Source organism: Pholis gunnellus (assembly GCF_910591455.1).
Source record: "Pholis gunnellus genome assembly, chromosome: 12".
Lineage (NCBI taxonomy): Eukaryota > Metazoa > Chordata > Actinopteri > Perciformes > Pholidae > Pholis > Pholis gunnellus.
In genome coordinates, this window is record NC_136539.1 from 8,055,786 (window position 1) to 8,069,336 (window position 13,551).

The window sequence follows — 13,551 nt, forward strand, 5'->3', positions numbered from 1 at the left end:
TGCTCTGCGACTGCTGGATGTACAATTGTTTGCTAATTTGTTAGCCATAATAACTTCAACTTTGTTCCTCTGCCCCTAATTAGGATTGATAAAGAACTTGTTTTTACCAATACTAATTGTGCACATGGTGAGAACATAATGAGGCTTGCTAGATAATTTGTTGTTCAAATACTGTTTGCATCCAGCTCTTAACCCGGCCCAAGAGAAGTATGGCAGGAGAGGAAAGGGAGGAATTGTCACATCTTGAAGGAAGATCCCCTGGTACAAGTAGTACACCTAGAGGATGTAATGTGGAAAGTTAAGTGTTATTCAGATCAATGCATAGTGTTCACCTTTCACTCCACTGAGATACTACAAGTATAATGTCCCCCCTAAAGTTTAATACAGTATGACAAGAGGAGGGTTGACATGGGGATGACCACAACACCCTCGCTTTGAGTCCAGACAGGGGCTCTAGTTGCATGTCAACACCCTCTCTGACGCCGTTGAAGCTGAAAAAAACACAACAGGGAACCAGTGATTCACAACAGATGCATTTATTCATTTAAAAAAAAAAATGCAACGGTAACTAACTGACATATTGACACATTTTATTTTGCAGGAATTTGCTCAGACATTTGAAGCAATTTGATAGGAATATAGCTATTCACTTTGTGTATTTCTCAGCATGTGTTGAATCATTTACAGTGCTTGGTTACTGTGCAACAGTTGCTTATATATTCCTCATATGCGACGAGTAACTTTGTCTCTCCTGTCCACTCTCCTGCAGGTTATGCCACCCCAAAGGCTTCCTGGATCCCCAGCCGTGAAAGAGAAGGGCTGATCCTCGTCCTCCCCGAGGTTCCTGCTGCTCTGCACCCCATCTTTCCCTCCCTCCCTCTCCGGCTTATTCCCCTCTCCCAACAGCACTGACCCCACCCCACCCCCACACCTGCCACCCCTTTAAGACTGTCCGTCCAGACACATCCCTCCCCACAGCAACTCCATACCCAGTCTCTCTCTTTAGTTTACAGCAGCCACACTAGCCGTCTTTTCTGCAGACCCGCGCCCTTGTCATAGAGCTGTTCTTCACACACTGGCTGCACGCCAGGCCCCATGGCTACAGGAGGTCATGCCCCAGAGATAGATGTGTTGGACAACCTACAACAGGTAAGAATTACTTTAGGTGTTCCTATAATCTAACCTTGTAAAAGGAAGATATAAAACATGGAAACGTGACTTAAAATACACACGCCAAACATCTTTAAATAAATCCCACTGTAGATTACTGTCATGTCTGGTGTTATTAAGTGTTACAGTAATATGAACTTTTTTTCTTCATTCGATTCGGAACCATAAACGTGTGAAATAGGCTTTTGCAGTTCTAAAAATGTCATAAACTTTACATTTTATATAACTAGACACAAGCTTGTTTTGCCCAGAGCTAGTCGGTTCTGAGCTGGAGGGATTCTGCTGCTTTTTGGCCAGCAGCCCTCTCAGGAGGTCAACTATTCAGCCCGGTGTTCAGAATGGCATAATCTTGTGAAAAAGCCAACAGCTTTCAGCTTGATCTAAATTGCCCTAATTAGACCCGGGAGCTCTCCCAAGCAGCCAAGTGAGTAACAACAGTGGCAGACTCCCTGTGGCAAGTAAGGTAATGCTGTTGGAGTTAGTCCTGTTGATTTCATTCATTTTTCTACAGAAAGTGCGTAGAGGAGTACACTAAGTAGGAGTGTATTCTTTGCCAACAAAGAAAACATAATCAATGAACATGTGTATATTCATTGTGGGTAATGTGCTAACTGCCCTCTTGCCGAGAGTCAGATGAGAAGAACCATCCATGCCACTCTCATGTCTGTGTCTAAAGATTTAAATCCAAAATGCTATTAGCTTAGCTTTGCTAGCATAACAACTGGAAACGGGGAAAATAGGCTACGTCCAAAGTCAATTTGTTGTATTTTCCAAAATGTTCTTTGAACAGAAACTAAAGAAAAAATATAATAATATGTTATACTGTAAGCACAGACAAACACTTTCTGTGGTATGCAAAACCACTTAATGCAAAAGAAAAATAATATGACATTTTCTTTTCAGCTGGCAGTGCTGGTTTGCATTATGAGATGTAGAAGTAAGGGGAGTGAAGCAGGGTTAATAGTTCATTTTGGAAATTGACTGGCATCTTGAAGATTGGAAAAATGGATATGCAAATGCAGACTGCTAGGGAACTGGAGGAGAGTTTGACTTTGATGGAGTCACTCTCAGTGAGCCAGTAAAAGAATCGAGTAAGATGCCTTTTCACTAGGGAAATTAATGTTCGCAGTGTATGTCTAAGCTGCATAATCTCTAACATTAAACTCACATTTTCACAACAATCAGCTGCCAAATAACATGTCTATAAAAAAAAAAGCTTGTGATGTGGTGTTTCCTGTTTCCCTAATCAAGTATTTTTCCAGCTGGATCTGGTATTTCTAAAAGAGGCATGTGTCACTGTTCTCTAAGCCTCTAAAAGGCCAGTGCTGCCCATTAAAACTGTTTGTATATCATGAATGTCAAACAAAAGGCCTGTTTCAGTTATTTCAAATGGCACTTTTGATATTTTTGCAAAAATAGAAAAGTTTGAGCTTAAACAAGGTCTGCCTAAGGTTTTATCATTATTTGGACATTTATTGACAATAAGAAATTGAGTTTTTCCAGATATTGCTCAACAACCAATTGCAAGGGCCACAGCAAAAAAATAATCCATGCCATGAATTTGAAGTTCTAGAAACTTGTTGACGTAGGATTAGCTGGCAAACTACTGCTGGTGAGCTAACCACTAACATGCTAGCCAGAGCTTTTTTTTTACCAGTTGGACGACTCTGACGTCCAGGAGGCATCCTGATCAGATGCTTGAACTACCTCTGCTGGCCCCTTTTCTACTCAAAGAAGCTGAGACTCCAAGCTCCTACAGGATATCTGTGCTTCTCATCCTATATCGAAGGCTAAGCCCAACCATCCTACGAAGGAAGCTTATTTCGGGTTTCTTGTATCCACAATCTCATTCTTACAGTCACTACCAAGAGCTCATGACCATAGGTGAGGATCGGAGCGTGGATGGACGTAGATGGATTGGTAAATAAAGAGCTTTGCCTCCCGACTCAGCTCCCTTCTCAACACAACGTTAACTGGACCCACCCCGTCATCGATGATCGTCCGTCCATCTCCTGCTCCATTTTACTCTCACTCTTGAACAAGACCCCGAGATAATTGAGCTCCCATCGCTTGGGGCGATGATTCACTCCCAATCCCGGGGTTGCAATGCACCCTTTTTTGGCAGAGAACAATGGGATCGGACTTAAAGGTACTGACTTTCAATCTGACCACTTAACACTGGGCTGCACACCACCCCAGTGAGTGCTGAAGGTCACGGTCTGATGGAGCCAACAGAACCACATCATCTACAAAGACTCTGAGGCCCCCCAAACACCCATGCGGCGGCACCTTGAGATCCTGTAAATGAAAATCATAAACCGAATCGATGACAAGGGACAATCCTGGTTGAGGCCATACCCGTTGGAAATATGTTTGACCTTCTGGACGAGTATACGGACACAGCTTTCACTTTGGTTATATAAAGACCGAATGGCTCGTACCAATAAACTCTGTGATCCCATATTACTGCAGAACCCCACACAGAACTCCCCAAGAGACAGGGTTATAAGCCCTCTCCAAATCCCTCTCCAAGTCCACAAAACACATGGGGACGCGATGGGCAAACTCCCATGTCCCCTCCAACATTCTGTTAACTGTAAAGAGCTGGTCCACTGTTCCATGGCCAGGACGGAATCCACATTGCTCGGCCTGTATCTAAGGTTAAACAACCTCTTTTTCCAGCACCTTAGAATAAACTTTCTTGGAGAGGCTGAGCAGTTCACACATTGCCTAAAAGAAGTATTTTCCATTTTAAGGTTTTGAATTGAAGTATAATGAGTAAGGGTGTCACAATTATTTTCTTAATTGAAAATTGTTTGGACTGAGCTTTCGATTTCGAACTTTAAAATCATATAGTAAATAACTATAATATTATAACTATCAAAACCTGATTAACAATGGCATATAGTGTAAGTGCTGAAGAAAAATCATGTATCTTGATTGAAAGATGCACTGAAATGCCTTCAAGACTGAATTGTTCCCTCTAGTGTCTCACATAGGGATGGGTCTGTGGAAAGTGCTCAAGCCCTGCATAGCAGAATGCTTCCTGGCTATTAGCCTGTGTTCTCAGGGAGAAAAAGCTCTGTCAACTAAGTCGGTGATGTGTCATTACGCACAGTGGGGACCGTGTCATCCACAGTGTGTATAGCATATTGTGACACTGGTTTGAAGGAAGTAATAGGCTGATAGCCTGGCTACATAAGTGGACCCTTCAATTTCCTTCCCTCAATTACGTGTGCACTCTCTACTTACAGCACACACACAGCATCCATAGAGAGACAAAACGGCTTCTTTGCAATGTTACCTCTTATAGCTGATCAATGTCACTCTTAACTCTGAACAGATTCATTTATTTAGTTTTCTGAGGTGGTTTGGTGTGAGTGTGCGGAGGATATTAAAGCAAACCTATGTGGCCCAGCTGAGTGTGGGTTGCCACAGAAACATCACCAGCTGCTGCCAGCTTACGTCAGCTGCAGTTTTTGAAGAGATCCTCTTATGGATGTTGGTGGCTTTGGTCATCGCATGTGGGTCTTAAGATGAAGATAGATATGCTTCAATTGAAACAATAAGTGTTGGATTTTGACTGTTAGCGACTACAAGTTGCATTGCCTTAAGCTCCACTGGCAACCGTAGTAAAGCCTCATTATAAGCTTCATGAAATAGGTTTTCCATCTTATGTTATGCAGTCCATATATTCTATCTTATTTGTATGTGCATTTTATGTCCATTTATTTTATTATTATCTTTATTATTATTGTTATTAAAGAGTGAAGATTGCGGAAACTCTGCTCTGCTGAATCTGTATTCTCTGTGTCGCTGTTGTTCGGTGGCAGATTAGAAGTGCAAAGGAGGTAACAGGAGTATTTGTGGTAGTTAGATGTTTTTGTGTATGATTGGACCATATTTAAGGCAAACTTGCAAACAATCCCAGTCAGTGAGGCGCACATTTTGAAATAATGGCTCATAAACATCAGCTGTGCGGTGAAAAGGGAAGCAAAACACTGATGCTGATATTTATGTTAGTTGCGATTTGTTTGTCTGGGAAGAGTGCCAGCTCCTTCAATCACTGATGCCGGGATGAAGGGATGATGGGAGTGGGAAGCAGTTTAAAACACTGCTAAATAAAAACGAGCAGGAAGCAACAGAAAGCGGCGTAATCTGCAGAGGCAAACAAATTGATTGTATATTTTCATGCGACTGGATTTTTGATAAGTCACATTTTTTAACTGACTCCCTAGCACTATGCGATCCTCTTCGCCTGGCACTGGATTGTGACATTTACAATATCTGTGTGAAGAACAGCAAACATACAGTGACATACTATCAAGCAGTGTAACATACAAGAGCCCAGAGGCACTTTCTTGCTCAGCATAAAGATAGAGACAACTCCCTTTCATTTGATTCAATTAGGTTGATCCACATCCAGCAGACACTGAGCAGCATCTGATGAATGCAAGACATTCACTCTCTTTTTAGCTTTGGTCTCCAATAACTCCTGAGGGCACTAAAGGCTGCTGTTTGGTGCAGAGCAGGTAGTGGACAGAGCTTTTTGAGAGTAAACCAAAGCACTGAATGTGCAGGCTGTAAAACCAAAACCTTTGTAGAGCTGAAACTGCTAAATCTAGTGTTAATTATCTATGGGTTTGTCACTGCGAGTGACTCCTTTTACAGTACACGGTTACTTGATCTATTTATAGGATACAACTTTTGATTGGAGCCACTTTACGTTTTCAAAACCAATATGGCCCGCAATCACTGACAACGTTCTATAAATGATGTTTCCAGAGTTCTTGTAGGACATAGTTGGGCAAAATATGCTGCCCCTTCCACCTGGAACAATGTATATAGAAGAACATGACATGACATTTTTCAGAGGTTAATACTCCTACGCGGTCGATGCTTTTTCCTTTTTCAAAACACCAATGTTGTTTTTTTGTTGCCTTATTGGCTTGAAAAAGAGCTTTTACCTGGGGAAATTAAAGGCAGAGTGGGTCGGATATTTCCTATCAATGTATGACTCATACAGAAGTAATCCCTCTAAATCCCTCTAGTCTCTGACCCACTAGAAGTGTGTGGTGGTGTCTATATCTGCTAAGTCCCTGCCCTCTGCTTGCATTCTCTTATTTTGGAACGTTTCTGGGCATCAACAAAAACATATTGCCAGATAGTATGGGCGCATCCAAGAGGAAGCTATGAAAATGGCGGACACAATGCTGGAAAAAACCCCCCCGCAAATATCACAAGGCGAAACACAAAAAAACTAATCTGGGGTTGGCTTGTACCAGCTGGTGAGCACCTTGACCCTAACAGCGGTCAGGGGGCGTGCACTTCTGGGTTCGTTTGTCGATTGTTCCAACATCTGTAGTAGGGTATACGATGCCTGTAGTTTATTTTATGGCTGCACCATCACATCAGTAAATACATCGACAATATTTTCAGCTTTCAGCATAACTGATTGATTTTTATATATAGAAAAATAAGTGATATTTTTGAGTGAACTTGCTCGGCATGTGTTTTTAATGGAACTCCGATGGGTTCGGCAGAGTGCAAGATGCTTATTGCATTGGTCAGATGGTCTGCAGGTTTATGGGCAACTTAATCTAACAATTAAACTGTGGTTCATTCAATTTAAAGGTTTAGGTAAGAAAAACTCATGTTAGCTTTAAGCAACAAAAGCACTTAGTTTTGGTCTATATATATATATATGATGGTCGGGGTAAAAATAAGTACGTAATCAAAGTAAAATACGTAAACACGTCACAAAACTAACTTTACCTCAACAACAAAGCCTTGCGTTTGTTTGACCCATCCACCAAAACTCCTCCCCACCATAGGTAATCTCTCTCACTGCTTATACATCACTAGTAGCATATTTACCAGGATGCATTCAATAGACATGAAAAACCCAAATATGCCCTCGCCCCAGAAGGTTTTCCTGATCACGACTGTGGAGGCATTTGATCTTGACAAAACCGGGCAAACACCCTCCTCCATATTAGTCAGCAGATGATGAATATTTTAATGTAGCTCTCTGGCTCAGTATTCCATTAAATATGAAATATTAATGCTGCAGTGGAAGTTGGGCAGTTGGCTCATGAGAAAACGTTAGACAGCATGTTTTAGCTGAACAGTGATCACACTGTTTGAATCGCAGGCTCTCCTCCTCATAATTGATTAGAAGTGGCCAAACCAGCCACAGAGTAGTTGAGTTTTATACGCATCAACTGTTGTGTTTGATGTAGATGGTAACCCACAGTGCTAATGCTCCTGAAGATGAGCGCTCTTATCCAGCATTCATTATGTGGAGATTTCCATCTCTATGTTGGCTTCGCCGCCGACAGAAATTGGATTGTATAATTCCTTTGTGCTCCAGAGGGTTTTATACCACTCGTCAAAGGATACACTCTGTTGACTGCTGATTCTTTTTTGTTTTATTTCCTTCAATTCATTTTCGCTGTGGCTTCAACTTGCTCTTGGTGATACTGTATTGTTCCGATTTTTTTATCTCACATCAGAATTTCTCACCAGACAGAATGACTGGTCCATCTGTGTCTGTGTGGATGAAACTAGAGTTTCAGTGTATCCAAACACTGGAATTATAAGAGCCAGTTCTAAAATATCTGATTGCTATTGTGTCCCACTTGAAATCACTGCACTCCATTGTCTGTCATCCAAATTGGACTCACACAGTGACTCCACCACCTGGGCATGGGTTGCCCTCCTCCTGTGTCCCTCCACCTCCAACTGACTTCAAAGATGACATGAAAGAGTTTTGTGCCAATGGAGCTTGAGCAAAAGCAAAAGCAGGTTAGGAAAAAAAAAATCCCTTTACTGTAGTATCTGCCACAGCTGAGAGAATTACCTCCCCATGCATTGCATTAGGACTATTACATTCAGAGTCTTACACGGATACGAAGTAAGAAGAGAAGGATGTTAAGAGAGGTTGAAATTAAACCAGAATGGCTTCGCAGGAATATAGAGCCCCTGAAGTAATGAGCTGGCCATCCAGTGAAAACAAGCCTTTTACTGCTCACTGAATTGAAAATTCCCCCTTTTATAGTTTGTCTGGCTTCTTCTGCCTCAGCGTTGTGTAGATAGGTAGCTCAGATCATTAAACATATCCCGTCCCTTCATCCCACTGGTAATTAGGGAGTAATGGAGCCCTGGCTCTGAGAAATCGGAGACCACCGAGCAGTTGCCAGACTGCTTATACCGCTCTTGCCAGCACCAATCTGAGGCCGAGGAAGCGGCCTGTCCCAAAGATTTGACCTATCAGAGGCAACCAAATGGCTCTGGCAGGACACTCCCTTCAGCCTCCGCTGTCTCCAGGGGCTGTCTAGTGCATTAGTTCTTTGCTGCTTAGCACTATGTTGTATTGATTTGATGTCCTCACATGCAGTGGAGGGTGTACAGACACTATGTGCTTATTGTGTAACAGAATTACAGTACATTACTTTTAGCGTACTGCTATGAGAAATACAAAGCAAACACCAAAACCCTGTTTGTTGATGGTTTTTGGCTTGAATTGGAGCAGTAATGGAAGTTTTTGTTGGCAGAAGATTCTTACTCTTTTTAGTTCTACGCAATTTAAACTGTTTATGCGCAATGCATTGAGGCAGTTTTCAACCGTATATACACACTGTGGAATTGGTGCTGGAAGTCCTCCACATTTATTTGGTCTAGGTTCATCCTGATTAGGACTTTCTCCAAAGCACTATGAATACTTAATCCATAAAATTACCATTTGTATATCAAATTATAACCCCATGTTACTTTCAATGCATCCTAAATTATGCATTTTCGCCCCACTCTTACTATTTAAAACACTTCCTCCAGTACCGTCTCATGCACAGACTTGCAGCGAGCGTGATACAGTAGTGGAGGACTTGTTTTAGGTATTAAGATTTGTTTGTGAATCAGTAAACATATGACTAGATAAATGAGACTTGGATTATACTTCATGAGTTGTGTGAGAGTTTGCAAAAGGATATCGGCCTCCATTTACTACCATTCAACAAGACTTATCTCTGTTTTTATGATTCTTCGTTCACCGCGAAGGCACGCTTGAAAAACGACCTTTCTTCAATTTAAAGGTAACACAGGGTGTGTAATTAATGTAGAAATGGACATTTTGTGGGTAAAGTATTCCTTTTAATGAACTTTTTAATGAACCAATTATTCCCTCGTGGAGCCCTCTCCTTGTTAACTCTTTCGACCAGTTCCTTTTCAAGTGAAACGTTTTCTCTTTCTCTCCCTTCTTCTCCAGGTGAAGGTGGAGGAGGAAGATGAGGAAGGATCAGCGGAGGAACTGGAAGGAGAAGAGGAGGAGAACTGGGAGAAAGCGTTGTCTGTGGAGCGCTTTGGAGACATCATCAGTGATTCTGCTTCCGCCAGCGGAGACAAGATGGGCCGGCATTACACTGAGAAAGACTTTGAATGTAAGCAGAGCTACAGCTTGCAAGTACTATATATACATTATATCGACAAGTACACAATAACGCGCACACTGTTTTGTAATCCAGCAGAGACCCGTAGATTGCCGCCTGGTTCTACCTGGTGTTTTGGGCTAATTAGCAAATGTTAGCGTGCTGCTTAAACACCGAGATAACATGAACATGGTAATTATTATTCCTGCCAAACATCGTGACATTAGCATTTAGCACCACTGCCCCTCAGTACAGCCTCACAGAGCTACAAGCATTACAAAATATCCACGTCTATTATCTGTTTATATCATCCACTTAAATGTAAATGTGTTTATGCGTGTATAAATACAATATATATACAATTTATATAATTGGATCTTGACCTTGTCAATCACAGTTTGGCTTGTGTTAATACTAAGAGATCAGAATTAGATCAGGGCACCAGATCCTGTATATGTAAACATATCAGTGGATTATTATTAGACAGATTAGCTGACTGATACAACATGCTCTGGCAGGAGATAATAGTGGCTGGGATTAGATAGAGCTGCTTTCTTTTGATGTGTATTAAACATTGCATTTCTCCATTTTTACACGTTAATTAAAATCTAAAGCTTTTGTTTGTGTTGTGTCTTTCAAGTGCTTAATAGGGAATTAGGGAGAGAGAGAGAGCATCCTCTCCGAGAATAGCAATGTGTTTGTTCTTTGCATATTTCACCCTAATGGAATCAAATCAGTATGTGGTTCTGTAATAACAACAAATGGTGGTCGGTGATGTGATTTCCTATTGTTGGTCTTGTTTGCAATGTGCATAGTGACGGAAATGCTTCTGCGTTATAGCTCAGATTGCATAGATTAAATTACAGTTTGTAAAAAATTGTTGCCCCGTGTTTTGGGAAAAATCATTAATAGGTCTAGAAGCATTGCGTCGCTCAGAAAATAACTCTGAATATGCTGCTGTCATCATGAGGAGAGATCCTAACTTGCCATTTGCAGCGTCAATTTAGTTCCATATCCAAAGCACAACAGAACCTTAATGTGTCAGCTGTTCATCATTTACATACTACACACTTCTGATTTCATTCTTAATGTCGTCTAACACAGATCACAGACACACTTTTCACCATACGCACCACCCCTTATCCACCCACCTGCCCCTGCCCCAGCGTCTACGCAAGAGGGTGCACAGCATGGACAGAAGGCGCAAAAAGAAGCGGAAGAAAAAAAAGACCTCCCTGCCCCCTTCCGACGTTACACCCACCATCCACGAGGTAGACGAGGAAGAGGCCGAGTCTGAGACCGACGGACAGGGAGTGGCTGCCACGCCCACGGAGCCACCTGATACCCAACCACAGGTAAAATAGGACTGAGGAACCATTGGGCCTCTAGTGTAAAGGTGGCAAGATACATTCGTACAATTGACGGAGGCTGGTTCCTTCTATTGAGATGGCCGAGGCATGTGTAACTTTATTTGTGCAGGGGTGCTGAGCCACAAGTTAGCACATTCCTCCCCTCTCACTAATCTTCATCTTCCTCTCAGTTTAGTTTGGGGAGCCAAGAGGACTTGGAGGAACCCCTTCCCCTCACTGCCTTCCACACGGAAAACGAAGAGCATCCATTGTCTCGGAAAGCCTCGGCCATTCTGATAAAGGAGGAGGCTCATAATGGGGCAATTGCAGTTCTTGGACAGAACGAGGAAGTGCACGGAGAGGAAGCGGCGTGCAACAGGTGGGCTATTAGGACATCTCAAGTTGTTCTGTTTGTGCAGAAGACTGTTGGCCTCTTGGGTTTATAATCAGATTAATTCAAACACATTCATACACCGATTTTGGGAGCAATTTAGGGTTAAGTGTCTCGACGAAGGACACATCGACATAGACTAGAGGAGCCGGGGATGGAACCGCCGATTTCTGATTGAGGGACTGATTGAGACTCGCTCTACCTTCCGAGCCACAGTCGGTACATGCAGGTACCGTTCTACTGATTCAGTTAAAAGAGAGAGGATTTGGAACACGCTTTGATATTATATTATCAATATGTTCATATAAACAAATATTTGTAATATGAAAGGTGTCGCTTGTAGTGACAAACCCACAGAGAACTAGAAGGACAATCGGAGAGGGCAGATATCCGCCAAGGCCAAATGCCCTATTTCGCAATGTTGAAACAATAATGGAAATGTAAAGCTTCTTCATTGGCCCATGCTACACCCTTCAACCAAGTTTTAGGAAAATCGGGCGAGTAGTTTTTCCAAAATCCTGCTTAAAAACACAACCTCATGGGCGGAATGAATTATCACCTGATTTTTCAGTTCCTCTCACCTCTACTGAGTCTTCCTCTGCTTAGCAGAGTTTTGTCTCTTCTTTCATCACAGTCATTGAGCAGCAAAAAACAACTGATGAATGTAAGTTGTAATATTTACTCTCCTTTTAGATCTGTTTTGGTCTCCACCAAGTCCTTATATCTGTCAAATATCCATCTTTTTAGCAGCTAAATGTTCACCAGCTTCTCGCTAACCGTGTCATTCTGCTGTTTGTCGCTGGTGAGCTAGCGTATAGTGGAATTGAAGGCTGTTTTGCTGTAAACAGCTGCTTGCTGGGGCTGGAAACAAGGTTTATTAGAGCAATGACAATGAAATGAACCTGTTGGCCATAAAACTAAAACAATCAGCTTGAAAATGTCAAAATGCTCTGTGAGGGGAAGAGCATTGTTCGGTGAGAATTGTCTTTGACTTTATATGAATAACTCCTTTGACATTACACACATTGTATTTTAGTGCATTGTGCATGGTTTTTCATTATGGTCCTAGTTGAGTCCTAGTTATTGGAAGACCATCTAGCCAGAAACACATACATAACATCGGAATTGCATTGTTTTTTCTTTTCTTTTCTTTAATTAATAATGTATGGATTTTGCTGGTCGGAGGTCAGGGGCCCCATGTGGATTCAGGTATTCAGGTCTCTGCTAATACCTGGTTGGATAAAAACCACAGAAACCCCACCATGCCTGTGCCATGCAAGATTGTGTTGCTGCCTTTGAGCGGACACAGCTGAGGATGACTCAGAGGTTTGGTGAGGAGTCAGTCCTACTGCTGTGTTGTGAAGCCCCCTTCTGGTGAAGAGACAGCAATGCAGCCAAGGAGCACAACACAGCATGTTGGTCAGCAGCTACATTTGAGTTTGGAGCAAATCATAACATCTGAATTTCGACACTTTGTACCACATCATTCCCTAATGTCTTATGATTTGAAGCTCATCACTGCAGCATTTAATGATCTTTAATCTCCCTTTGCTTTTTGTCAGTGTCCCCCCAGGATCAGATCCCACAAGCTCAACCACGAACCGCGGCTGGTTCCGTAGGAAGCCCGTCCACCACCGCCTGGCGGGCGCCCAGCGGAGCAACTATGACCTGCGGGAGCGGATCTGCATCGGCAGCATGACTGCTCTGGAGACCGCCGTCTACCAGCAGGTGCCCACTGATGAGGCAGAGGCCCAGATGTTGGCCAGCGCCGACCTGGATGACATGAAAAGTAAGGGAGATATAGCTGAGGTGGAACCACGTGTGTTCTCTTCTAACCTTCACTGTCCTATTGCACACTTCAGATTAGCAGTTGGATAAGTAGCCAAGAAAGAGGAGGTGATTTGCTGCAACAGGCTGTTACTCTTCTCAAGCTACAATGTAACATAGCATGAAATAAAAGTACCTTCATATGTTCTCATTGCTGTGGAGAAATAAAGGCTTCGGAGCAGGGGAATGGGAGATGATCTCCTCTGTTGCTAAATGCACCATCCGAGGTGACTCAGATTCTACTTTTCACCCACGCCACAACAGCGTCGTGGGGGGGGATCTTTGTGAGAAGTCTGTTTTTTTTTTTTTTCCCCGCCGTGAGTGTTATATAGCATAGCAGCCAGTCACTGTGCTCAACCACTTCTCCATCAGACCTTCATGATAACAC

At 42.5% G+C, this 13,551-nt stretch overlaps 1 protein-coding gene across 1 annotated transcript in view; it reads left to right on the top strand.

The window, feature by feature from the left end:
• Positions 1–1,029: 1,029 nt before the first annotated feature.
• slc4a3 (solute carrier family 4 member 3) overlaps positions 1,030–13,551 on the top strand; it is a 39,754-nt gene continuing 27,232 nt past the window's right edge. Inside the window, exons 1-5 of the mRNA XM_079169699.1 lie at positions 1,030–1,149; positions 9,437–9,608; positions 10,701–10,951; positions 11,137–11,324; positions 12,899–13,125. Coding sequence (XP_079025825.1) covers positions 1,096–1,149; positions 9,437–9,608; positions 10,701–10,951; positions 11,137–11,324; positions 12,899–13,125 — 892 coding nt within the window. The 5' untranslated portion in view covers positions 1,030–1,095. The remainder of the gene's footprint in view (positions 1,150–9,436; positions 9,609–10,700; positions 10,952–11,136; positions 11,325–12,898; positions 13,126–13,551) is intronic.